We start from the raw sequence: 26,859 nt of genomic DNA, 5'->3' as shown, positions 1-26,859 counted from the left end.
TACACTTTGATACAAAGGGATAAATTGTCTGTACCTCGTCGATAACACACCCTTAATAAACGTAACCTTTCCTTTCCATTCCGTGTTTTGCCTGGCTTTGTCTCGCCTTTTAATGTTCTCACATAATCGTACAGTGTAATGACTTCACTTACGCTTACATTGAGAGTTCCTCCGCAAAGATTTTTGTACATTAAACAAGTAAGGAAGGCTAAGTTCGGCTGTAACCGAACATTACATACTCAGCTGAGAGCTTTGGAGACAAAATAAGGGAAAATCACCATTTAGCAAAATGAACCTAGGGTAACCCAGGAATGTGTTTGTAAGACATGTGTATCAAATGAAAGGTGTTAATGATTATTTAAAACGTAGTGGGCCTTAGCTCTATAGGTGGACGCCTTTTCGAGATATCGCAATAAGGGTGAACCAGGGGTGACTCTAGAATGTGTTTGTACAATATGGGTATCAAATTAAAAGTATTAATGAGGGTTTTGAAAGGGAGTAGCCCTTAGTTGTATATGTGAAGGCGTTTTCGAGATATCGACCATAATGTGGAACAGGGTGACCCAGAACATCTTCTGTCGGGTACCGCTAATTTATTTATATATGTCATACCACGAACAGTTTCCCTGCCAAGATTCCAAGAGCTTTTGATTTCGCCCTGCAGAACTTTTCATTTTCTTCTACTTAATATGGTAGGTGTCACACCCATTTTACAAAGTTTTTTTCTAAAGTTATATTTTGCGTCAATAAACCAATCCAATTACCATGTTTCATCCCTTTTTTTATATTTGGTACAGAATTATGGCATTTTTTTTATTTTTCGTAATTTTCGATATCGGAAAAGTGGGCGTGGTCATAGTCGGATTTCGGCCACATTTTATACCAAGATAAAGTGACTTCAGATAAGTACGTGAACTAAGTTTAGTTAAGATATATCGTTTTTTGAGCAAGTTATCGTGTTAACGGCCGAGCGGAAGGACAGACGGTCGATTGTGTATAAAACCTGGGCGTGGCTTCAACCGATTTCACCCATTTTCACAGAAAGCTGTTACTGTCACAGAATCTATGCACCTGCCTTAAAAGTATTCTACACGAATTAAATGAGAAAGGGCGCGCCACGCTCATTTTGAAATTTTGTTTTATTTTTATATTTTGTTGCACCATATCATTACTGGAGTTGAATGTTGACATAATTTACTTATATACTGTAAAAATTTTAAATTTTTTGTTAAAATTTGGCTTTAAAACAACTTTTTTTTTTAAAGTGGGCGTGTTCGTCATCCGATTTTGCTAATTTTTATTTAGCATACATATAGTAATAGGAGTAACGTGCCTGCCAAATTTCATCATGATATCTTCAACGACTGCCAAATTACAGCTTGCAAAACTATTAAATTACCTTCTTTTAAAAGTGGGCGGTGCCACGTCCATTGTCCAAAAGTTTACTAATTTTCTATTTTGCGTCATAAGGTCAACGCACCTACCAAGTTTCATCGCTTTATCCGTCTTTGGTAATGCATTATCGCACTTTTTCGGTTTTTCGAAATTTTCGATATCGAAAAGTGGGAGTGGTTGTAGTCCGATTTCGTTCATTTTAAATAGCGATCTGAGATGAGCGCCCGGGAACCTTCATACCAAATTTCATCAAGATACCTCAAAATTTACTCAAGTTATCGTGTTTACAGACGGACGGACGGACATGGCTAAATGAATTTCTTTTTTCACCCATATCATTTTGATATATAGAAGTCTATATCTCTTTCAGTTTATGCCGTTACGAATTACCATTATGCGAACAAAGTTAATAAACTCTGTGAGCTCTGCTCAGCTGAGTATAAAAATATACATAGCTTACATGTACTATAATCCACGCAGTAGCTCGGCATAATATCCATGTAACATAAAACATATTCGATATGAAATCCACAATATTCCATAGGTCCATAATATACTCGAATAAGCCATCAGAGTAAAGAGCTTTCAATTCGCCAAAAATTAAACCTTGTGAACGTAAAAAATAGCTTTACTGGTTAAGCTAAACAAAAAAAGTTTAATTCCTACTTACTTGTAATATAAGTGATAATACCCAATTCAATGGGACCCGGTAGAGAGCCACGTTCATGCTTGCGCCAATCCTCCAACATAGCCAACATCCAAGGGAAGCCAAGTAACTCAAATGTCAGATCGACTACGCGTAATGAGGCAGCGCCCAAAAGCACTACAAAAAAGAAGAGAAAATTACATTAATTGCAATCAACTAAACCAAGATCAATGCCACTTACTCAAGAAAAACATATACGAGCACGAATGCGATATAAATTTAACAAATGGTTTTTTCATAAATTTTCCCGCCTCAGACTCTGGTGCTAACAAATAATTCATGCTATTAATGGGAAACATTGCGCCCAATTTGACTACTTCAATTATTTGCTGTGATGCTTGTTTACGCCTAAAACCAGGCAAACCCTCATACCAAATGGCTGCTAATAGTTGTTGTACATTTGGATGCGCCACAAACTGAAATCAAATAGGAGAAGGGGAGAGAAGGTGAAGATGTTGAGTGACAAAATTTGATTTACCTCAACTACACAAAATACATATATAGCTCTAATTTGTAGTGCATAAATTAAGTGCACTTACCGCTTTCTGCTTATAGCGTATGGCTAGCTTTAGACGTTCTAAAGTTTGTCGTTGTCCTGGCATCCAAATATCAGTCGTTGGTTCATGATTGAAGTTCAGCATTACCTCCAATTCAGTGGAAGTGCGTGCGTGATCCAATAATGATGAGACAAATTCTTGCACACCCACGCGCATTTCCTGTGCATGTGAAAGATAACAACAACAAAAACACAAGCAACAACAATAACTGTCAGTATTCGTAAATAGGCAAGTAGATAATGCTAGCATATGGATATATGAATTTGTATTTGTAAATTTTTGTTTTTTACCCAAAATTGGCAAAAAACATCAAAGGTCTTGACTCATTCCAATTGCTTATTTGTGCTAATCTCATTTTGGCTTGCTTTTTATTATGAATTTCTTGTTGTTTCTTTTGTTCTTCTTATAAATTTGTTTTGCTTTTATGTTTCCATTAAGTATATTACTTACCGTGTATTCCGCTCTGAATTCCGATTCCATCGCTTGCAATCTTTTTAGCTCCCATGAGAGTTCAAAGGCTGTTAAAACGGGATCGCGTGAGCTGAGCGCAATTAGTGAGCTGGCGGATAGAGCACGGTAGGCGTTGATACGAGATTGTGAGTGTCGCAACGAATCGGTTTCTTGGGAGGTAACGCACTCATCGCAACCGCATCTGTGGGAAGGAGATTGAAGGCAGTATTTTATACAGGTTTAAGATCATCACTAATGAGCTAATGGGAGATACATTTGAACTAGATTTGGAACACAAATAGCTGATAGTTTGGACCTATTTTTTTAGTGTAATGGATCACTGCCTCCTTGGGAACAATTAGGTTTTTATTTAAATTTAAATCTTATAAAATAAAGTCGCTAAAGCCATGTATGCACATAACTTCACACAGAATACTCCGATTTTAAAACGGGTTTTTGAATTTGAAAGCTTAGCTACGTGAGATGGTACAGTTAATGTAATTTGAAGATATATATTATAGGGGCGTGGCAAATTGCCAAAATGTAGCAAAAAATCATAAAATTTTTGTTTACACAGCTATAACTCATAAACGGATGGATGGATTTCAAAAATTCTAATTTTCAGTAAAACTTTGAAATATTTGCCTTCGATCTGCATAAAAAAAAATACTTGATTCCTTTCTTATATCAGCCAAGTTGTTTAAACAAAAGTAACATTTTTATCCAAAAATGCGTATGTGTGTTGTTTGTTCGCTGTGAACTGTCCGCGCTAATTGCTTTTGAGTGAGGCTTGATGCGACACATACATACGTACATATATAGCATTCGCTGCGTTATTTAACTTCGGGCGTAGGTTTATAGGTATGTATGGATGTACATCACTACATAGTATAAAACAAAGTCGCCTTTTCTGTCCCTATGTCGCTTTGAATGCTTAAACCTTTAAAAATACGCAACGGATTTTGATGCGCTTTTTTTTAATAGATAAAGAGTGATTGAAGAGCAAGTAACGGATGAACATATTTGGCTGAAAATTGGTGGAGGGGTAGCTTAGAACCAGGAGACAGGCATAGGCTAATTTTTATCCCGTTCTGGATAGGGTCTTGAGATCAAAACGTGGACGTGGGTAATCCTGGGATATGTTTGTACAATATGGGTATCGAATGAGTACTTTGATACGGGGTATTTTTCGTACCGCGGGTAACTAGGGTCTCGAGATATAAGCGAAAACGTGGACGCGGGTACCCCTAGAATGTGTTTATAGAATATGGATAACGAATGAAAGCTGTTGATGAGTGCTTTAGTACAGGGTAGTTTTCATACCTATTTGTGAAGGGTCTCGAGATATAGGCCAAAACGTGCATCAGGGTAACACTAGGATGTGTTTTTACATTATGTGTATCAAATGGAAGCTGTTGATGAGTGCTTTAGCACAGAGTAATTTTTATTCCGCTGGTTGACTAGGGTCTCAAGATATGGGCAAACCCTGGATCCGGATACCCCTAGAATGTGTGTGTAATATGGATATCCTATGAAAGTTGTGGCTGAGGGCTTTAAAGTAATTTTCATTGTGATATTCGATTTAGTTGCATTAACCTGGCAAAACTGATAAATGTGCATGCGAAGCCGAAATAAACACATGAATTAATAATACCCACATAACTATTTACATACGTCCTATTCGATTTGCCTGGCAATAAGGGTTGAAGAAGAATGAGAAAAACTTTAGAGAAGAGAAAAGAGAGAAGGAGAACGAGACTTAGAAAGAGATAGAGTGAGATGAAAATAGAGATAGATGTAGCGAAAATACGGAGGGAGGAGTGAATAAAAGGATTAAGAAAAAGTGTGGAGGGGGGGGGGGGGGGGGGGGGGGGTGCAGAGCTAGACGGAAAAAGCTTATTAAAATGTATGGAGATAGACCAAATTTAGGGCAGAACAACGTCTGACGGGTCTGCTAGTTATAACTATTTTAAAGGGTTTTATTTAGGTTGACTTGACAGGCAGGCCGCACGGCCGCTGTGAGCGAATTTTGTAATTGAAACTTCCCGATAAGCTACAAACTTGAAACTTGGAATATAGTTTAGAACCCGATGACAATGCAATAATAGGAAAAAAACGCCACTAGGTGGCGCAAGGATCGAGATATTCACAAGAATCGTATTTGTGGTCCGATTTGGCTCATATTTGGAACACATAATAGATACAAGAATATAAAGCGACTTACGAAAAAATCTCCGCTAGGTGGCGCAAGGATCGAGATATTCACAAAAATCGTATTTGTGGTCCGATTTGGCTCATATTTGGAACACATAATACATATAAGAATAGAAAGCGACCTATGAAAAAAATCGCCGCTAGGTGGCACAAAGATCGAGATATTCAAAAAAATCGTATTTGTGGTCCGATTTGGACCATATTTGGAACACATGATAGATACATGAATAGAAAGCGACCTATAATGTCTGATTTGGCCCATATTTCATATAGTCCGGTAGAAGTGACACCAAAATATTTTGGAGTTGGAGAGGGGGCAAGCATACGTGGCACAGAGTCGAGTAAAGTCTTTGGAAGGGTTATGTATTGAGGACTTAGATTGTAGCAAATTGTCAGGAAAGAGTCCTTGTAATAATGAGTCACTAAATGAACTAAATAAAATGAGAAATAATAGGCAATTAAATAAAGACTAAAAACTTGAAAATAAAATAATTAAAAAAAAAAATTTTTAAGTTTAACGGTTTTATTGAAAACAATACTTACATAAAATAATAATAATACTAAAAGCTCGAAAATAATTAGGTAGGTCCTAGGTACTAGTCATCACGCTCCTCATCAATCTAGGGCGTTGATCAGACAATTAAATAAAAGCGTTGGACGCGTAAAATTTCTATTGGTAGTCATATTTAAGACCAACTGAACCGTAATCAGGTTATGCTACGCCTTACATTTTTAGAAATTTCACGCGCCCAACGCTTTTATTTAATTGTCTGATCAACGCCCTAGATTGATGAGGAGCGTGATGACTAGTACCTAGGACCTACCTAATTATTTTCTAGCTTTTGGTATTATTATTATTTCATGTAAGTATTGTTTTCAATAAAACCGTTTGACTTAAATTTTTTTTTTTTTTAATTATTTTATTTCTTACATCAATAATGGTCGGTCTATGGGTTTTATATGAGTCGCGGTGTAAGTATTTTTGAAAAGAGGGCAGGTCGAACTTTTCTTCCCTGAAAACCAATTTTCTTAAGCCGACGGGACAATTTGATTTGAATTAATAAAATTTGGTATCTTGGTCATATATTTTGATCGAAATCTAATGGTTTGTGAACATGGGAGCAGTGTCAACCCTTATCGAGGTCGATTATGTTGAACTGGCAAGATCTCAAGTTGAATGGATGGATCCATAGTGTTACCAGAAATTTGCGCAAAATAACACTCCGTCCTCTTGGCAAAAATTAAAAGCTTTCTGGGACCTTTGCTACTTTCCTAGCGAACGCGGCAATTGAGTCGTCATCAATCAGCACGGTTTGTGGGATTATTTCGGGATCATATCCAGATTATTTTATGGCTCTTATTGAAGCAATTTTGGAAGCATTTCCGGAATTCTTATTGAACATATTATTTATTTTGCACAGAGCCTGTTCGAATTTGCCTTAAGGATCATTGCGGAACTATTTCGAACTATCTCAAGTTTATTTTATAACAATTGAGACTTTAGTTGGAATATGTGAAGCTGTTTTCGGTTGAGTTCTAAATTGCTTGCTACACCCATTTTATAATTATTCTCTAATCAATTCGGTATTATTGCTGGTAGTTTCAAATTCTTTTCTAGATAATTGAAAACCCCTTTGGGATTGTTTTAAGATACATGTTGGGTATATTTTGGAACCATTTCGGGATTAATTTAAGGATAATTTCTGTAGCACATCGGAACTATTCTGATATTGTTTCAGAATGACTTCGGCAATATCTCCAAAACAATTGGGAATTATTTTGCTTTGAAGATCCATTTTAAAACTATCCTCAAATCAATTAAGAATTATTGCGGTATAATTTGGGAATCATGTTACAATTGCTTTAAGTTAAATGTCGGGTATTTATAGGAACTATTTCGAAATTGAGTTAAACATATTTCCTGTAGGATATCGAAACTGATGTGATACTGCGTCTACCCTTTAAACATCGCTACACCTACCACCACTCCTGCCACTACCACCGCCATTACCACCACTCATTCCACCACCAGTGCAAGTACCACTTCCACTATCACTACCATCATCACTTCTGCTCTCACTCCTACCTCAATCCTCTCTACCTGCGTTCCTCATTTCCTTTATGTATAGAATCTATATACCTAATAAGAAAAATCTGCTTCAAATAATTGCGGAGAAACAGTGACTTTAAACTTTTTCCGAACAGAGAGCGTAGCACCACTCACTTTTTGGAAATTTTATTCGGGCCATTATATGGAACACATATACCTAAATGTAAATAATTTGGTCACACTGACTGGGATTTTTGCTAAAGTAAAATGTGAATTATTTAGGGACTTGATCACGCTCACTTTGGAACAAATTTTCCTAAGCCAAAATCGACAATTAAAATTTCCGTCAAGAGCGGCGAGATGTAGCAACTGCAAATAGCAAAGACTGATCGAAAATATGTCACATCTGACGAGATCCACTTAGAAAATGAGTCAATTTAGGTGATCTAAAGGCGAAAAAGATGCATCATTCCCCCAGCGTGTTAAGGAGTTTAAAATATACCAGTGATAGGTATGCCCTATAGCGCAACTATTTCGTGGGTTACCAGTGCAATTTATAGCTTCTTCAACCAAATTGTCATCTACCCGTGGCGGATCCTCTTTCTTTAGCAGCCGAGACAAAGGCAACTGCTCCATATGGATCGGGAGGGATCTTTCCGAGCCAACAACATTTCAGACAAGGCGACCACCCACAGTGTCTGTTTTTTACTGTGATGCTGGAGAGTACATATTAACCGAAGTGATAAAATTTGATTTCATTGGCCTTAACAAACGGGCCGTGAGTTCTGTCCTCTACAGATCAGATAGTTAGGTGAAAAAGTATAAGCTTCAGTGAGGGTGGGTAAGACAACATTTTCGCTGGCATCCAAGATATATGCCAGCCATCCTAGCCACGTCAACGTCGACGGATATAAACACGAAATTGTGAAAGACATCATCTGTTTAGAAACCAGCATTTATAGCGAAAACAATGGAAGATGAAACAAATCGTGCTCCAAAAGTCGCTAATCTTACATTTCCCGATATTTGGCTCATAGTCATGGAAGGTGTCGAGAGGAGATGGGATGTTCCTTTTAGTATTCAAGCCAAACGTTTTTCCAAAAGATTTATCGCCCGGCAACTGCGTGTACCGATGGATGTTAAATGATGACCTGTATAAGTTTTGGGGCAGATGTAAACGAAGTGCATCGAATTAAAGCACAAAGATTACGCTGATCCTCCAGTTCAGAAAGTAATCCCATTAGCGGAAAGGAAGAGGAAGGCCTTGATGACCTAGAAACCTTAACGTAGCTATATTCATTCATTCCCGCAATGATTGGGCTAGTAATATAATGGTGCCATTTTCTAGCTTGTACTGCAAAAGACCACCAACAATCAACATGAAAACCACAATATCCTTATTAGTGATATACGCCGCCGATTTTAGTCGTTTTCCGCACGCCGCCGCCGAATGTCAAAAATATCGGCGGCGGCGGCGTCCGGCGCGTTACTATATTTTCTACTCGTTTATGATTGTTTAGGCCATTTATTGTTCATGTCGAAAATTGGTCGGATATGGTCGAAAGTGGTATCAGCGGATGCGCATCACTGCCAGTTATAAGAAACTAATTGCGAAATTTAACTCTTTCTAACTGTTTATAAGTTACTAAAATAACAGGCGCTTTCGATGATAGCTTAACTCGGACTTTGCATCACCCAATAACCACCAAGTTATTAAAACAAAACACTAAAAGAAAAGTTGTATAATAAATTTATATGCTCAATTTGGGTTTTTTTTTTTTTTTTTCAAAAAATTAATAATGAAAAATGAATTCAAATAAAATGACCCAAGGCGACCATGTTTTCAAATTGTCCTCAAGTTGTTAAAAAAAGCAAATTACTCAAAAAAGGTGCCGATTAAAAAAAAAAATTACATTGCGATTGGATGAAGGAATAAGCGAAATCAGTGATGCAAAATCCTTTAGTAGGTTCTAGAGGTATAAACACTCCTTTGAAATGATTCTTAGCTCATACTTAAGTTGAGGATATATGTTTGTACGTATGAGAAGGGTTTGAAAAATCACTTGGGCTTACATTCGAACATCTGTTATTTATTTGCGAAATTATACAATAGCGTCTGAAATGTTAATTTTGATTTTCACACTTCATCCTTCAACACCCAAGTCTCCCGGCTTGACATTTCCTAAAGTTGGCGGCTCTATCCAAAACTAGTCCCTTGGAGTGAATCACATTGATTAAAGCCTATCAACCAAGTTTAAATATCAACTACACGTTACGTATTTACCAGGTGGGGCTTTATCCTTCGCAAGAACACTCAAAGTGGTGAAGCAAAAGCAGAGTGACAGTCGAAACGTAGTAGCACACACGTAGTGGACAGTCGAACTAGTCTGAAAACTGAAGCTACGCGGTCATCCATTCTAAAATATCGTTTTGATTTAACGAAGCCTATTTAGATTAATGTTGTGAACACAAACGTCTGCAAACTTTAGTCTACATTTTAAAAATTGTATCCAGGGTCCTTGTAAAATTTTAATTATGTAGATGCGCCAAGGATTATACGATTTTTACCCATGAGTTACGTAGTGACATCCACTTAGACTTATGATTTCGAGGGCGGCATCCTTGGCGAATAGTCACTCCCTAACGTTTCAAGGTGTTTCTCTGGTATAGCTCGGCAGCATAGCGCGACAAAAACATCCGTTAGAAAGTCTTCGGAACTACACCTAGATCTTCTAGGAAAGTGGCGTCGACGAAGACACATATGAGTTCGAAGTCGCAGTCCTATAGCTTCTGTGCTGGCATATGGTGTGAGGGTCAGGAGGCGTGGTAGCGACTGGTGGTCGGGATTGCCAACACAAATGATTTAGAGAAATTGAATTCGCGACGATTATTAGGAGCTAACCCCAGGTGAAACTACGCTTTGCGCGAGATATACAGACAAAAGTGTGACCATTTTATGTATCTCTATTTCTTTTCATCTTTTTTTTTTAAATTAATTTTTTTATTTCTTTTCAGCAGACGCAGCAGTACCAAATCCAAAGACCGGGATTAGATTCGAATCCTCCCTGGAGTAAGTGAACGAGGGACAATCCCTCAGCAAAGAGCTACTCCTGAAAATTTTTGAACGATCTGCGAGTTTTTGAGGCAAAAACTCCGGATCTTTCCGAAATGGCCAAAACATTGATTTCCTTAAACACATACAAATAAAACCCTTCCTAAATATTATTTTTTTAATAAGGGCCAGTTAATTATGTTAAGCACCAGTTAATTATGATATCAATTTAAATTCATGAGGCTTTCACCTACCTATTTTGTTATTGGAATTGCATTATGCTTAGGACTACGCATTAAAATTCAGATTATTGCAACACAATATTATTTTTGATTGTGTGTGGCTGGCAACACCAAAGAGCTGACATCAATGCCTACAATAGCGGCAACAATACGGGAAATTATACAAATTTATTCAAAATCAAGGGTTCGCATATTCGTAGGTTGTGTGCATATGGAGTTAGTAGCAGTGGTTGGAATGCAAATAAAACGCGCAAAAGAGGAAACGTGCCAAAATCGAGAAATTTTGACTGTAAGAACTATAAACAATAGTTACAAACACAAAAACAATAGCAAAAATAATAACAAACATTAAACTGATGCTCTCACTTGCCAACTATTCAATTGTTGGATAGCTTTGTTGTTGTGTGCATTCAGTTTTTAAATGTACGAGTGTGGTGTCCAACAACAAAAGCTCTGTGTAATGTCGTTTACGTTAAATATTTCAAAGAAATGGGTCAATAATGGATGGTGATGAGAACATAGCAAGCGAATCACATCACTGCAACAGCCAACAACTTAACAATCTGTGTATATAGGTATTGTCATTAGAGAAGTTGCAGCTATTTACGAGTAACGGCATTGTAATGCTAATAAACTCTTGTTAAATGTAAGCTTAGTGATGTGTGTAACTGATGTGGGTCGTTCATGCCAAATCAAGAAATTGTGTACCTTTTCCTGTAATTGTACTTGGGATAAAGGGTATGCTAGACGAGAACACTCCCCACATTCTAAGGTGCATACCGAGCATTTCCGATGTTAAGTAAGGTTAGGTTATGTTAGGTTAAAAGAGCGTGCATGGGTATTTGCCACACTTCCACAGGGAGACAATTTCGTCCATTGTAAATGCTGAAAGTGAGTGCCGGGTGGCGGCACATTCGTCCAACTAGACTAATTTCTAGCAGACCTGTTAAATAATGATTGGTAACGATTAGCTGTTCCATTGATTATTTTTTTTAAACGTCATTTAATGATTACTTGCCATTATTTTCTATTTTTAATGATTATTTTTCAATTGATTAAAAAATAATCATGATTTTTTACGATTATTGAAAAAAAAAAATTAGGAATAATCAAAAGTAATCAAAAATCAAAAAAAAAATTTTAAAAGCAATTAATTATTTTTATTTGTTTTTTGATTTTTTAAAATTTTTTTTATTATTTTTGATTATTTTTCCGCTTTGTTGAAAGAAAAATTCTCGTTTGTTGCTTGCATACAAAAAAAAAAAAAAATAAAAAATAATCAAAATGATTACTTTTGATTATTTTTGATTTTTTCTCTGATTTTTTTTCAATAATCGAAAAAAATCATGATTTTTTTCTAATGATAATCAATCAGTAATTGCTTTTTTCGGAAAACAATTGAAATAATCATTGGCCATTAAAATAGGCATCTAATTAATTAATTACTAATGCAAATTCAAATTTAACAGGTCTGCTTTCTAGTACTCCTCAATGAACCACTTGCTCTCTTTGATGGACTTACATAGCAGCAAAAGTAATCTGATTCATCTTGTTTGCAGACGTGGACATCGGCAGAGAAAGTGATGAATCGACAACTCTTCCTTCTCATCTTGACACCTTCTGCAGAGTGAGTTTGTTGGTATGCGCCATCGTCGATCCAACGGTGATCCTTTTGAACTCTCACTGCAGATTTGGTTAGCTTGAGAAGGTAGATTTAGCTCCTTTCAAAATCAGATATGACCTTAAGACCCGTAATAACACTAATTAGTTGATGGCAAGTCCATTGCCCTAGTCTCATATTCCTCAGTTTTACTCACGAGATAACACAGCGGTGATCTTATGTAAAAGTCCTGTTCGTACGATGACGCCACACCTCTGTCATTTCGTAACCTTTCCTGCCTATGTGAATTAAAAATTCATTCGTCTTATTATCGCTGTGTCTTAGAACCCAGAAAAGGATTACATTGAGATGCCTTGAGGACGCCAGCGACGCTCGAAACCTTCGCATAATATACAAATTTATAATACTGGATTCTAATGCCTTTAAGGTGGCCTGGCTGTTGACAAAGATTATTAAATTGGTATCTGAGGCTGCACTGTACAGTTGTAGTACGCTGCCAGAGCATTTTTTGATCTCACCTCAATGTACCTCTAGAGGTTTATTTGGAATCGAAGGTCATTCCATGACATTTTGCTTCAGGAAGGGATTTAACCTTGTTCCGTTCAGTCTCGGAAAGTAAACTGAGGGAATATTTGTGTTTTTGTGAACAGGTGAAGTTCTGGTTAAATTGGATTTATCCGTCCCTTTGTTTTCCTCTCGATCGCGAAATGCCCCAGAGCGACGCTTCCATTGGCAGGAGTTTACCTGTGATCATTAACTAACATTAACTATCAACATCCATGGAAGAGGCGATAGCACACCGCCTTGAGGCGTGCCTCTGTTAGCCATTTTACATACTGAGCCAGCTCCCAATGTTGCGTTGACGACCCTACTTCTGAGCATATAATCGATTAATGCATCTACAGAGTCTTGGGTTCCATGTCGTTTGAGCGCCTTGCCGTTGGCCTCCGTTTGCGCGTTGTTGAATACATCCTGAATGTGGAGGAAGCCTGTTAACGTGTATTTTTTCAGCTCAACGAATTCTCGATGATACTGACTATTTGGTAAAGGGCGTTTTTATTCGATTAGCCTTTCCGGTAGGCGCATTGAGCTGCGTTCGTCTTGCAGTAGTTAGCGTTATCTCTTACATGATTTTCAATATGTTTCCCCAGTGTTTGACGGATAAAGAAGGAGAGGTTTATTCACCTGTAGTCGTCGGTCTCCAATTAGATTAGCTACCGTGAATTAGAAATGAACACCACTCGCAAACTTCTCCTTGTGTTTAGAATATAACCATCTCTTAGGCATTTTGAAAAGATATTATGTACATGAGCATATTAATGCTGGTCGGATCCGTATATCACGGAGAGTGTATCCCCATCAAGACCTCCAAAATTCCTTGACTGGATACGGTCCATGAACTATCAGACTTCACCCATATAATTTCACCCATATAGTATTTTGCGAAGCCTTGATACCTTATTTGTTGTCTTCAGGTTCTCACAGTATTGTTTCCACGATACCTTATTTGCCGTCCTGATTTTTTATAGGTCAAAGCTGAATCCTTAAGCATTCTAGTCCTCTATTTGAGTCGGCTATGCTTAGCTCTGTTTGCTAAAAATTTTCTTGTTGCTGATCGAAGTTGTCCGAACTCTGCGTTCCACCAAATTATCTTTGATTTAGTGCGTGGCCTAACTTAGGGAGAGCAGATGGAAAAACGGATCTGGGTTTTTATAGATGGCGGACACGGTATTTGATTCTGGATTCAAGGATATATTTTTTTTTGTTCAAGAAAATCAAAAGTTACCGAAAATAAGAAAATGAGCTGACACGGAACGCCTCATAAGTAAATTTGTATATGCATGAAAAAACATAAATATAAATTTTTATTTACACTCACTTAACGTCATGCGGCATGGGCAACGTTGCACCACGATCCAATAGAATTTTGAGTATTTCGTAATTATTGCGATGCGCTGCTAAAATTAATGGCGTGATATCCGGTGTGAATGTCGACTTAGAACGATCAACAGCTTCCCAACTCTGTAATTAATTAAATTAAAATTATACATTACACTGCTTACTAACTCGCACTTTTACTTACATATGGTTGCCCTTCTTTATGATGAGTCTCCTCCCATTGCAACAACTCTTCCACGGCTTCAACATATTCTTCCGATATCGCATGCAACAATGAATCGCCCACTTCAATGCCACATTCCAACAAGACAACAATCAAATCGTAATTTTCATTTTCAATTGCAGAAATGAGTGCAGAACGATTGAGTGGATCCACACAATTAATATTGAATTTATCCGGTTGATCTTTATTGTCTTCGATTATTCTAAAAAGAATGTAATGACATAACAGAAATATATATTTACTTCTATTTCTTACTTTTTAACACCCTGTATGTCACCACGTTCGGCAGCTAAAATGAAATTCTTCTCAAGCTCATTTAGCATATACTCCTCCCCACTTGAAATATTATAGGTGGGCTCCCCCTTTTCGGGATCATCTTCAGCTGATGAAGGCATTTTGATGTAATAGTGCGCTTACCGTGGGAGTTCTTTGCGATGCGGAATTGCCGCAGTGTTTAAAGTAGAAAATGATCTAGGCCTGCGTTAAGATAATGTTAGAAGCATTAAATACAAAAAAGTAAAGCAAGCTTCAGTTAAATTTGTATGTTGTGGCTTTTCCTTTAGAATTACTTAGTCCGAGTTTATTCAAGGTTCCATAATCAATTTCGATCATGTGCTGAACTAGAACTAAAAGCTTACAAACACATATATATTTTATGTCACCTTCGAATGGTTAAGGTAGACGAAATTTGCTTGGAAGCTTCTCATGACAGAACTACTTTCAAATGGATATCCATATCACTGTGGAGGGGCAAAGTTGGATACAAAGAGACATTGAGGAGAATGTGTAAAAGTTGACGTGGGGTACCTGTATTTAAGTGACTCAACGCCACGGCATACTACAACACAGATCAATATCGGTTGATCACCGGCCCAAAAAATTGGTACCAATGCGCTGAAGTTGGGTGTTCAAGTCAACCAGCCTTTGTGCCGTCGGGGGCTTATCTATACTCCACCGTTCCATTTCTAGGTAAATGGCACCCGGTTGCTCGGCAACTCCAACGCGGTTTCCGAGCTTGTTTCAGTATTCCTCTTTCATTGACTATTGTTATCTCAATATCTGATTAAATTAAATAATTAAAAATTAAATAAAAAATTAATTAAATATGAGATGTGTGTATACTAATCACAGTTTAGAAATGTGGCCAACATTTTCTGCCCAGGCGTTCAACAATATATGATACATTGTGGACAACAAACAACGTTTGCTTCGATATTTATTCCACTAAATAACTTTGACTATTTCCACTGCTATCCACCAACTTATTCACACAGAGTACTCAAGCATCTTCCGTCGATTCAAGCCACAATTATGGATGTGGCCAACCATTCTTGGAAAGCATCCTTTCTCAACGTAGCCTAAGGCAGCTTCAAACATCTCAAAAGACAAGATGAAAACTAGTGCACTCGTACAATTATCGATTTTTTTTTAGCTGACGATAGACAGCCGTTTCTCTGTTTCGGTACCGATTGTTACAATTACAGAATGTGGTCAATCTTTTCATTTACCCCTCAGCAAATTTTTCATTGATTGAAGTTTTTGCGACAAGCAAGAGACCGAATTCTCTTGGTATGCTCTCCCAGGGAAAAACTTTATGGTCTATTCAGAGCAAATCAATAAGAGTGAAACCACAGTTCAGTTCTCCCATTAAGGGGCCGAGCCCAAAGACAAGAGATGATACTTGAAAACAAGCAACACGCGATGCATTGTACCAGGTCACAACTGGGGTTTCCTCCCCGCGATCACAGTTTTTAATGAGCCTAGTAGGGTCTCGCAAGTTATATTAGAGGTGTAAATTGTACTTTGTGTTCTTTGTACTGTATTTTATGTTCATGTAATATCATTCAGTAATATTTGAATTACCTTTTGTATTTGAAATGAAATGTAAAATAGTTTTTCAGTTTTTTCTAGGATCTATAAAAGAATTGAACATTCTGTTTTAACAAATAAATTAACTTTACGGAATATAATCCTTTTGAGTTAAGTGGCGACGAGGATGGGATACGTTGTGCGATAACGTAACCTGTGACGGTTAATTTGCAAACCGATCTGAACCCAAAACCAACATCAGTTAAAAAAAGGTCAATTTAAGAGAGAAGAAATATTTCAAAAATATATAAGTGCATCCTTAAAAGGACATTAATGTTTGAAAAGTTCAAACAATAAACAAGTAAGCAATTAAAAAAAAAAAAACAGACAAATTTAAGGAATTTTGATCGTGAAATTGATAATTTACAAAAAATAAAAATTTAAATAAGTGGACTTAATCTAAAATCTGAAAGAAGTTTGTTTGACCAAATTAAGAAAGCCAATAAAGAATTAAAGATTAAAAAAGTATATATAAAAAAAAAAAACGACAGTTACGATATTGAGTCTAGTTATAGTTTTCAATAAGGTGTTAACAGTAAAACATTGCAAATAACGTTTTGTCATCATTGAATCCACAAGCTGAAGACAGTTGTTAAACTCAAACTATACCATATACATCAATTATCATTTGAGATGGCTTTGACACTAGCAGAGAGTTTGCGTGAAGCCAGCAGCTTGCCAGCCTTCAATGGGAGTAGTGAATATACCTTATCCAATTATTTGAGAGATGTCGCAACGGTATTACAATTGACGCAAATAGACTACCAAGATACAGTAAAAGCAATTTTAAGTAACAGACTGCAAGGTAAGGCGTTAAGATCAGTAGAAACCTTAATAAATCCTTCATGGGAAGACATTATAAGAAAACTTAAAGAAGAATTTGGAGTAAAAGGAAGTTTTTACAATTTAAGAAGTGATGCATTAAACGTAGAAGCAAGGAATATTGAAGAATTAAATTATAAACTATGTAACATTTTAAGTTTAATGAATACAAAGTATAGTTTAGAGCCTAATATTTCGTATACTCCAGAAAAAAATGAGAGGCTAATTTTTGATATTTATATTAATTTTTTGCCAATTGGTATAAAAACATTATTAATTCAAAATAATATTACTTTTATAAAAGCTTCCTACGCTTTTTGTCTAGAAAAAAATTTGTTAAAAGATATACAATTAATGAATAAAAAACATGCATATAGTTTTCCAAGTAATAATTTTCAAAATAAACCTAATAGCTTTAGTTATAACACCAATAACAATGCTAATAAAATATCAAACCCTAACAATTTTCGAAGTGCAAATTTCCGTACGCAAAATAAATTAAGCTATAATAATAACTCAAATGGAAATTACAAAACTAATGAATATGAGTTCTACCCTTATAAAAATATGCAACAGAAGGATTTCAACTATAATTCTGGAAATTGTAAGCCAAATCCACAAATTGAAGGTAGAAATGGTAATAATTTTCAACAACCATTGGAAGTTGCTTTTAACAATGGTACGGAAAATTTTCGTGTACAGCCTCAGAAATTTCATTACCCATAGTGATTATGACAATTAACAACACAAAAACAAAATGTTTAATTGATTGTGGTGCTGCTACAACTCTAGGTGATTATGATTTCTTTTCTAAAATTGGAATAAGGAAAATATTAGCCTAACCAATTTTATTAGATACTTTAATAGGAAATAATATTGTAACGGAAGAGGTAATAGTGAGTGTACCAAATGAATTCAAGGAAAATAATAGTAATATGTCTGTTAAACTTATTAATTTTATGGATAAAGATTTTGATTGAATATTTTACGGCCAATTGGAGCTATAATAGACTTAAAAAAAAAAAAATACTCTTACGGTAAGATTGTTTACTTATGAATTTAAAATTGTTTTTGAAGAAATACATTATTTAGAAAAATTTGATATAACAAAATTCAAAGATTTAATACCAAATAATTTGAATAATCTTGAATAAACAAGAAATGAAATTATTAGAAAATTTTTTAAATAAAAATAAAAAAACGTTTTATATTGAAGGTCAAAACCTAACAACAACGAACTGCGTAAAACATAAAAAAATAACCACTTTTGAAAAAGCAATATATTGTAAAAATTACCGGCATCCTCAGATTTTAAAAAGTGAAATAGAAGAGAAGGTAAATGATATGCTAAAACAAAATATAATACGTCCCAGTAAGTCACCATACAACTCTTCTTTGTGGATTGTCAAAAAGAAGTCAGATAATAATATTAAACAAAAATGGCGGTTAGTTATAGATTTTAGAAAGTTAAATGAAATTACAGTGGATGATAAATATCCAATTCCAAATATAGAATCCTTGTTTGATAAACTGGGAAAAGCGCAATATTTTTCGTCGTTGGACCTTGCAAAAGGCTTTCATCAAGTTTTGATGGAGGAAAACGATATTGAAAGAACAGATTTTTCGACAGAAAAGGATACTTTCGAGTTCATTCGAATGCCCTTTGGTCTCAAAAATGCACCTGCAATTTTTCAGCGTATGTTAAATTATGTTTTATCAGATTATATTAATAAAATTTGTATAATATATATGGATGATATATTAGTTTTTTCAACTTCTTTAGCTGAACATTTGGAAAGTTTACAGAAAATATTTAACAAACTAAATGAATATAATTTAAAAGTTCAAATCAATAAGTGTAAATTTTTATCAAAAGAAACTACTTTTCTTGGGCATATAATAACGAATAAGGGTATTAAGCCAAATTCAAAAAAAATCAGTGTAATACAGAATTTGCAAATACCAACGAATGCGGGGGATATAAAATCTTTTCTAGGTTTAACCGGATATTACCGGAAATTCATTTGAAATTACTCTTTTATAGCTAGTTCAATAATAAAATATTTGAAAAAGAATAGCAAAATAGATATCAATGATAAATCGTATGTAGAAGCTTTTGAAAAATTGAAGAAAATTTTAATTAATCCACTCTTATTAATTTATCCGGATTTCAATAAAAATTTTGTGTTAACAACAGATGCAAGTAATGTAGCCATTGGAGCAGTTTTAAGCTAGGAAGGAAAACCTATAAAGAAATAAATTCAACAAAAAATTACTCAACATTAGAGAAAGAATTACTGGTCATTGTATGGTCAATGAAATATTACCGCACTTATCTTTATGGTTGTAAGTTTTTAGTTTAAACAGATCATCAACCTTTGAAATGGCTTTATTCATTAAAAGATCCTAACTCTAGAATAATTAGATCGAAAATATTATTAGATGGATTTTACTTTGATATAGAGTATGTTAAAGGAAAGGAGAATATGGTGGCAGACTTTTTAATTAGAATTCAGTTAAACCAATTGACGTCGAATTCAATTCAAAACTCTATAGAAAATTTAAACGCAAAATTTTTTATAGTTAACAAAATTGTCAATAAATACAAAATGAAAATAAGAATAGTTAAAAATAAAAATAAAGAAAAAGAGATGTTTTTCAAAAAATATAAAATAGTATATGTTTCAGAAAATGATTTTAATAATACTCATTATATAAAAGATTTATTTAGAAGGGAATTTAGAAAAGGAAAGGTCGGAATATATTCCGAAATTGGTGATAATATGTACAATGAAATTGAAAGGTTATTAATTGAATTGTTTTGTAATAACAAAGATCTGCATTTTATAAAATGTACGAAAAATTGACGATATTCATATAAAAGGCAACCATCGAGGAATGCAGGAAAATTATGAAGAATTGAAAGATATTTACTTTAATCCTAAACTAAGTAAATTTATAAATAGATATTGCAATAATTGTAATATTTGTATTGAAAATAAGTATGATCGGAAGCCTTTAAAAGAAATTTCATTATTCTACAACACCTGATAAACCAATTTCAATAGTGCATATAGATATTTTTCAAATTCAGAAAACTTGTTTTTGAACATCAATAAATAAATTTACGAAACTAGGGACTGCACATAAACTTAATGATAACAAGTAAGGAAGGCTAAGTTCGGGTGTAACCGAACTTTACATACTCAGTTGAGAGCTATGGAGACAAAATAAGGAAAATCACCATGTAGGAAAATGAACCTAGGGTAACCCTGGAATGTGGTTGTATGATATGTGTATCAAATGGAAGGTATTAAAGAGTATTTTAAGAGAGAGTAGGCCATAGTTCTATGGATGGACGCCATTTAGGGATATCGCCATAAAGGTGGACCAGGGCTGACTCTAGAATGTGTTTGTACGATATGGGTATCAAATGAAAGGTGATAATGAGTATTTTAAAAGGGAATGGGCTTTAGTTCTATAGGTGAACGCCTTTTCGAGAAATCCCCATAAAGGTGGACCAGGGGTAACTCTAGAATATGTTTGTACGATATGGGTATCAAATGAAAGCTGTTAATGAGTATTTTGAAAAGGAGTGATCCTTAGTTCCCTAGGTGGACGCCGTTTCGAGATATCGCCATAAAGGTGGACCAGGGGTGTCTCTAGTTGTACGATATGGGAATCAAATGAAAGGTGTTACTGAGCGTTTTAAGAGGGAGTGGGCATTAGGTCTATAGGTGGACGCCTTTTCGAAATGTCGCCATTAGGGTGGGCCAGGGGTGACTCTAGAATGTGTTTGTACGATATGGGTATCAAACGAAAGGTGTTACTGAGCATTTTAAGAGGGAGTGGGCATTAGGTCTATAGGTGGACGCCTTTTCGAGATATCGCCATTAGGGTGGGCCAGGGGTGACTCTGGAATGTGTTTGTACGATATGGGTATCAAATGAAAGGTGGTAATGAGTATTTTAAAAGGGAGCAATCCTTAGTTCTATAGGTGGACGCCTTTTCGAGATATCGCCATAAAGGTGCACCAAGGGTGACTAGAATGTTTGTACGATATGGGTATCAAACGAAAGGTGTTACTGAGCATTTTAAGAGGGAGTGGGCACTAGGTCTATAGGTGGACGCTTTTTCGAGATATCGCCATTAGGGTGGGCCAGGGGTGACTCTAGAATGTTTGTACGATATGGGTATCAAACGAAAGGTGTTACTGAGCATTTTAAGAGAAAGTGGGCATTAGGTCTATAGGTGGGCGCCTTTTCGAGATATCGCCATTAGGGTGGGCCAGGGTGACTCTAGAATGTGTTTGTACGATATGGTTATCAAATGAAAGGTGGTAATGAGTATTTTAAAAGGGAGTAATCCTCAGTTCTATAGGTGGACGCCTTTTCGAGATATCGCCATAAAGGTTGACCAAGGGTGACTCTAGAATGTTTGTACGATATGGGTATCAAACGAAAGGTGTTACTGAGCATTTTAAGAGGGAGTGGGCATTAGGTCTATAGGTGGACGCCTTTTCGAGATATCGCCATTAGGGTGGGCCAGGGGTGACTCTAGAATGTTTGTACGATATGGGTATCAAACGAAAGGTGTTACTGAGCATTTTAAGAGGGAGTGGGCATTAGGTCTATAGGTGGACGCCTTTTCGAGATATCGCCATTAGGGTGGGCCAGGGGTGACTCTAGAATGTTTGTACGATATGGGTATCAAAGGAAAGGTGTTACTGAGCATTTTAAGAGGGAGTGGGCATTAGGTCTATAGGTGCACGCCTTTTCGAGATATCGCCATTAGGGTGGGCCACGGTTGACTCTAGAATGTGTTTGTACGATATGGATATCAAATTAAAGGTATTAATGAGGGTTTTAAAAGCGAGTGGCCCTTAGATGTATATGTGAAGGCGTTCTCGCGATATCGACCAAATGTGGATCAGGTGATCCAGAAAATCATCTGTCGGGTACTGCTAATTTATATATATATTCAATAACACTAACAGCATTCCTGCCAAGATTCCAAGGGCTGTTGATTTCGCCTTGTAGAACTTTTTCATTTTCTTCTACTTAATATGGTAGGTGTCACACCCATTTTACAAAGTTTTTTCCAAAGTTATATTTTGCGTCAATAAGCCAATCCAGTTACCATGTTTCATCCCTTTTTTCGTATTTGGTATAGAATTATGGCATTTTTTTAATTTTTCGTAATTTTCGATATCGATAAAGTGGGCGTGGTTATGGTCGGATTTCGGCCATTTTTCATACCAAGATAAAGTGAGTTCAGATAAGTACGTGGGTTAAGTTTAGTAAAGATATATCGGTTTTTGCTCAAGTTATTGTGTTAACGGCCGAGCGGAAGGACAGACGGTGGACTGTGTATAAAAACTGGGCGTGGCTTCCACCGATTTCGCCCATTTTCACAGAGAACAGTTAACGTCATAGAATCTATGCTCCTACCAAATTTCAAAAGGATTGGTAAATTTTTGTTCGACTTATGGCATTAAAAGTATTCTAGACACACTAAATGAAAATGGGCGGAGCCACGCCCATTTTGAAATTTTCTTTTATTTTTGTATTTTGTTGCATCATATCATTACTGGAGTTTAATTTTGACTTAATTTACTTATATACAGTAAAGATATAAAATTTTTTGTTAAAATTTGAATTTAAAAAAATTTTTTTTTAAAAAGTGGGCTTGTTCTTCATCCAATTTTGCTAATTTTTATTTGGCACATATACAGTAATAGTAGTAACGTTCCTGCCAAATTTCATCATGATATCTTCAACGACTGCCAAATTACAGCTTGCAAAACTTTTAAATTACCTTCTTGTAAAAGTGGGCGGTGCCACGCCCATTGTCCAAAATCTTACTAATTTTCTATTCTGCGTCATAACGTCAACTCATCTACCAAGTTTCATCGCTTTAACCGCCTTTGGCAATGAATTATCGCATTTTTTCGGTTTTTCGAAATTTTCGATATCGAAAAAGTGGGCGTGGTTATAGTCCGATATCGTTCATTTTAAATAGCGATCTGAGATGAGTGCTCAGGAACCTACATACCAAATTTCATCAAGATACCTCAAAATTTACTCAAGTTATCGTGTTAACGGACGGACGGACGGACGGACGGACGGACGGACATGGCTCAATCAAATTTTTTTTGGATCCTGATTATTTTGATATATGGAAGTCTATATCTATCTCGATTCCTTTATATATGTACAACCAACCGTTATCCAATCAAACTTAATATACTCTGTGAGCTCTGCTGAACTGAGTATAAAAATATGGTGACAAATAAAAGAAAAATTGAAGGAAGGATAGCATTTTTAGGAAAACCAAAATACATTAATAAAACTTTTTTGTAGAGAAAATAACATAGAACCCCATTATACTACACCGAATTCTCATACTGGAAACTCAGACATAGAAAGAATGCTTTCAACACTACTTGAACATATAAGAATAATAAAACATAGTCAAAATATTGATGATTCGGAGGAGTTAGTAAATAAAGCTATACATTTTTATAATAACAACATTCATAGCACCACCAACTTAAAACCCATTGATTTCATAAATAAGAAGGAAATAAATTTTGAAGAAATAAAAACAAGAATAGAAGATACAAAGAAAAGAACAATAGATAGAATTAATATCAAAAGAGAAAATATAAATATTGAATTTAATCAACCGAATCTTTATATGAAAAATCCTACAGCTATTAGACAGAAAACGGCAAAAAGGTTTAAAACGTATTATTCCAATAACAAAAATAAAATTGATGTTGCTAGATTTCGAAGACCTTCAAAATCTATACAACCCCAATAATTATAATTTGAGAATGGTTAAATAAACAAGGAAAATTATATGTATGATTAAAACAATTGTTATAATAAAATTTATACTTTACTAGAAGACCCGGCAGACGTTATCCTGCCCTAAATTTGGCCAATCTGCATACATTTTAATAAGCTTTTTCCATCTGACTCTGCCCCCCCCCCTCCCCCTCTTCACTTTTTCCTAATCCTTTTATTCACTCCCCCCTCCGTCTTTTTCGCTTCATCTATATCCATCTTCGTCTCATTCTATCTCTTTCTCAATCTCCTTCTCTCTTTTCTCTTTTCTCTTCTCTCAATTCTTCTGCATCCCTTATTGCCTGTCCCAGAAGGTGGTATGTATTTTATTCCAGTCCCATTCCGAGTCTCAGTCCCAGCCCTAGTCCTAATCCCAGTCCCAATCCGTCTCTGGATAATATATTACTCTGTACTAAAGTACTCATCAACAGCTTTCATTTGATATCTATATCGTATAAACACTGTCTAGGCATTCACTGGTCCATGTTTTGGCCTATATCTCGAGACCCTAGTCACCCAGGGGTATGAAAATGACCCTCTGATAAAGCACTCACCCACAGCTTTCATTTGATATCCATATTCTATAAACACATTATAGGGATACCCGGGTCCACGTTTTGGCCTATATCTCGAGACCCTAGTCACCCAGCGGTATGAAAATTACCCTCTAATAAAGCACTCATCAACAGCTTTCATTTGATATCCACATTCTATAAACACATTCTAGGGGTACCCGGGTCCACGTTTTGGCCTATATCTCGAGACCCGAGTCACCCAGGGGTATGGAAATTACCCTCTACTAAAGCACTCATCAACAGCTTTCATTTGATATCCACATTCTATAAACACATTCTAGGGGTACCCGGGTCCACGTTTTGGCCTATATCTCGAGACCCTAGTCACCCAGCGGTATGAGAATTACCCTCTACTAAAGCACTCATCAACAGCCTTCATTTGATATCCATATTCTATAAAAACACTCTAGGGGTACCCGGGTCCACGTTTTGGCCTATATCTCGAGACCCTAGTCACCCAGGGGTATGAAAATTACCCTCTACTAAAGCACTCATCAACAGATTTCATTTAATATCCATATTCTATAAACACACACTAGGGATACCCGGGTCCACGTTTTGGCCTATATATCGAGACCCTAGTCATCCAGTTACCTATCCTGGTATTTCAAGTTAGATCAAACTATACACGGGGTGCAAAACAAATTCAAAATCGGTTCAGTACTTTAGGAGTCCATTGGCCTCAATTGTGTGACACGTGTTTTTATATATTAAGATAATACCTCTTAAATAAAATGAAAGAAGGTTTTAATTTTGATAATTGTTATTCTTATTTGAATGTTACACACGAGCAAATCGAAAATATGGATTTAAAATATATTTAATTATTTGAAAGTTTGTTTTATTTTATGTTAAATTTCGCGTTTCAATTTTCACGCATAAATATAAATGATTCGATGGGACTCGAATCTTAAGGAGGGGCGAGTTATATTAGAGGTGTAAATTGTACTTTGTGTTCTTTGTACTGTATTTTATGTTCATGTAATATCATTCAGTAATATTTGAATTACCTTTTGTATTTGAAATGAAATGTAAAATAGTTTTTCAGTTTTTTCAAGAATCTATAAAAGAATTGAACATTCTGTTTTAACAAATAAATTAATTTTACGGAATATAATCTTTTTACAACTCATTTACGGAATATAATCCTTTTGAGTTAAGTCGCAGGTGATACGCCGCGTCCACAATGCTCCCTTTCGAGTAAAAATACTTTACTCATGGATGGGTTAACCATGGTATTTTGACCGCCTTTAACGATCGGTATACCTACCGCGGGTATATTGGGGTGAGTTGGAACTATGTGGAACTATGAACCGGAAATAATTTTTGCCAACAAGTACTACTCCATTCTAAGTAGGCGGTTGCAAATTAAAGCCATCCCGCCAAAAAAAAAAAAAAAAACAACACGCTTATAAGTAGATTACTATACCTGTCGTGAAGTATAACTCGAAATAATGGACGGTGTGGTGAGAAGGTGGATGGCCCTTGGAATGTTAGTGCGAAAAGTTCTTCGTAGGATTCAATGTTATGAGTTGTCGCAGGTATAACCCAAAGACTTCGCTGACTGGGCATTGGAATGTGGCCAAGAAAGTGTTTCAATCGACACCACAGTTTCGTAGAAGAAGAAATGTCCGCCTCGAAGCACGCATCGTAAGTTCTTCTTACTCCAAACTGGAAAAAGAAACGGACAAGATGGGTGTGTCGGTGAATGAGGATAAAACGAAAAACCTGCTGTCATCAAGCAAAGACTTGGCGCATTTGCGACTTGGAAATCATGCTACTGTTGGCAGCTAGAATTTCGAAATAGTAAAAGACGTTGTCTATTTGTTACAAGCAACAACAACAAATCATGAAAGGAAACGTCCTTGCAAGCAAATGCTACTTTGGACTGTGAAGGTAATTGAAAAGTAAAGGCCTTGCTCGGCAAACGAAGATCATGCATACAAGTTATCGATACCCGTCCTACTATTTTCTGCGGAAACCATGACAATATCCGATAAGGCGGCTACGGAAGTGTAAAAGAGGAAAGTTCTTCGAAAGATTTGTGGACCTCTACGCGTTGGCGATGACGAATACCGAAGAAGATTTAACGATGAGCTTTACGAGTTTCATGCAGACACCAACATAGTACAGCGTAATCAAACACAGCGACCGCGTTCGCTAGGTCATGTTATGCAAATGAAAGGTTATGATCCGCCATTGGAAGGTAAAAAACGATTTAGATTCCTCTAGTGTGACGAATTGGAGCCAGCTATCCCAATAAAAAAGAAACTGGCGTGGCTTGCTGGACAGCCATAACCGTTTAAACAGTTAAGCGCCAATTAATTAAGTAA

The 26,859-nt window shown here is 36.0% G+C and overlaps 1 protein-coding gene across 2 annotated transcripts in view; it reads right to left on the bottom strand.

The window, feature by feature from the left end:
• trp (transient receptor potential) overlaps positions 1-26,859 on the bottom strand; it is a 180,520-nt gene that overhangs the window by 9,110 nt on the left and 144,551 nt on the right. The window contains exons 2-9 of one of the 2 annotated variants that reach the window (XM_067762984.1): positions 14,665-14,886; positions 14,371-14,611; positions 14,167-14,309; positions 3,109-3,310; positions 2,641-2,817; positions 2,283-2,517; positions 2,066-2,218; positions 1,856-2,001 (exon numbers count right to left, since the gene is read on the bottom strand). In XM_067762984.1, coding sequence (XP_067619085.1) covers positions 1,856-2,001; positions 2,066-2,218; positions 2,283-2,517; positions 2,641-2,817; positions 3,109-3,310; positions 14,167-14,309; positions 14,371-14,611; positions 14,665-14,804 — 1,437 coding nt within the window. In that variant the 5' untranslated portion in view covers positions 14,805-14,886. The remainder of the gene's footprint in view (positions 1-1,855; positions 2,002-2,065; positions 2,219-2,282; positions 2,518-2,640; positions 2,818-3,108; positions 3,311-14,166; positions 14,310-14,370; positions 14,612-14,664; positions 14,887-26,859) is intronic. The other variant, XM_067762985.1, reaches the window with a different exon arrangement.

The sequence above is a fragment of the Eurosta solidaginis genome, chromosome 1, assembly GCF_040869045.1.
Source record: "Eurosta solidaginis isolate ZX-2024a chromosome 1, ASM4086904v1, whole genome shotgun sequence".
NCBI classification, from domain to species: Eukaryota; Metazoa; Arthropoda; class Insecta; order Diptera; family Tephritidae; genus Eurosta; species Eurosta solidaginis.
The sequence above is the reverse complement of the archived record's forward strand: the minus strand, read 5'-3'. Positions and strand labels throughout refer to the sequence as shown.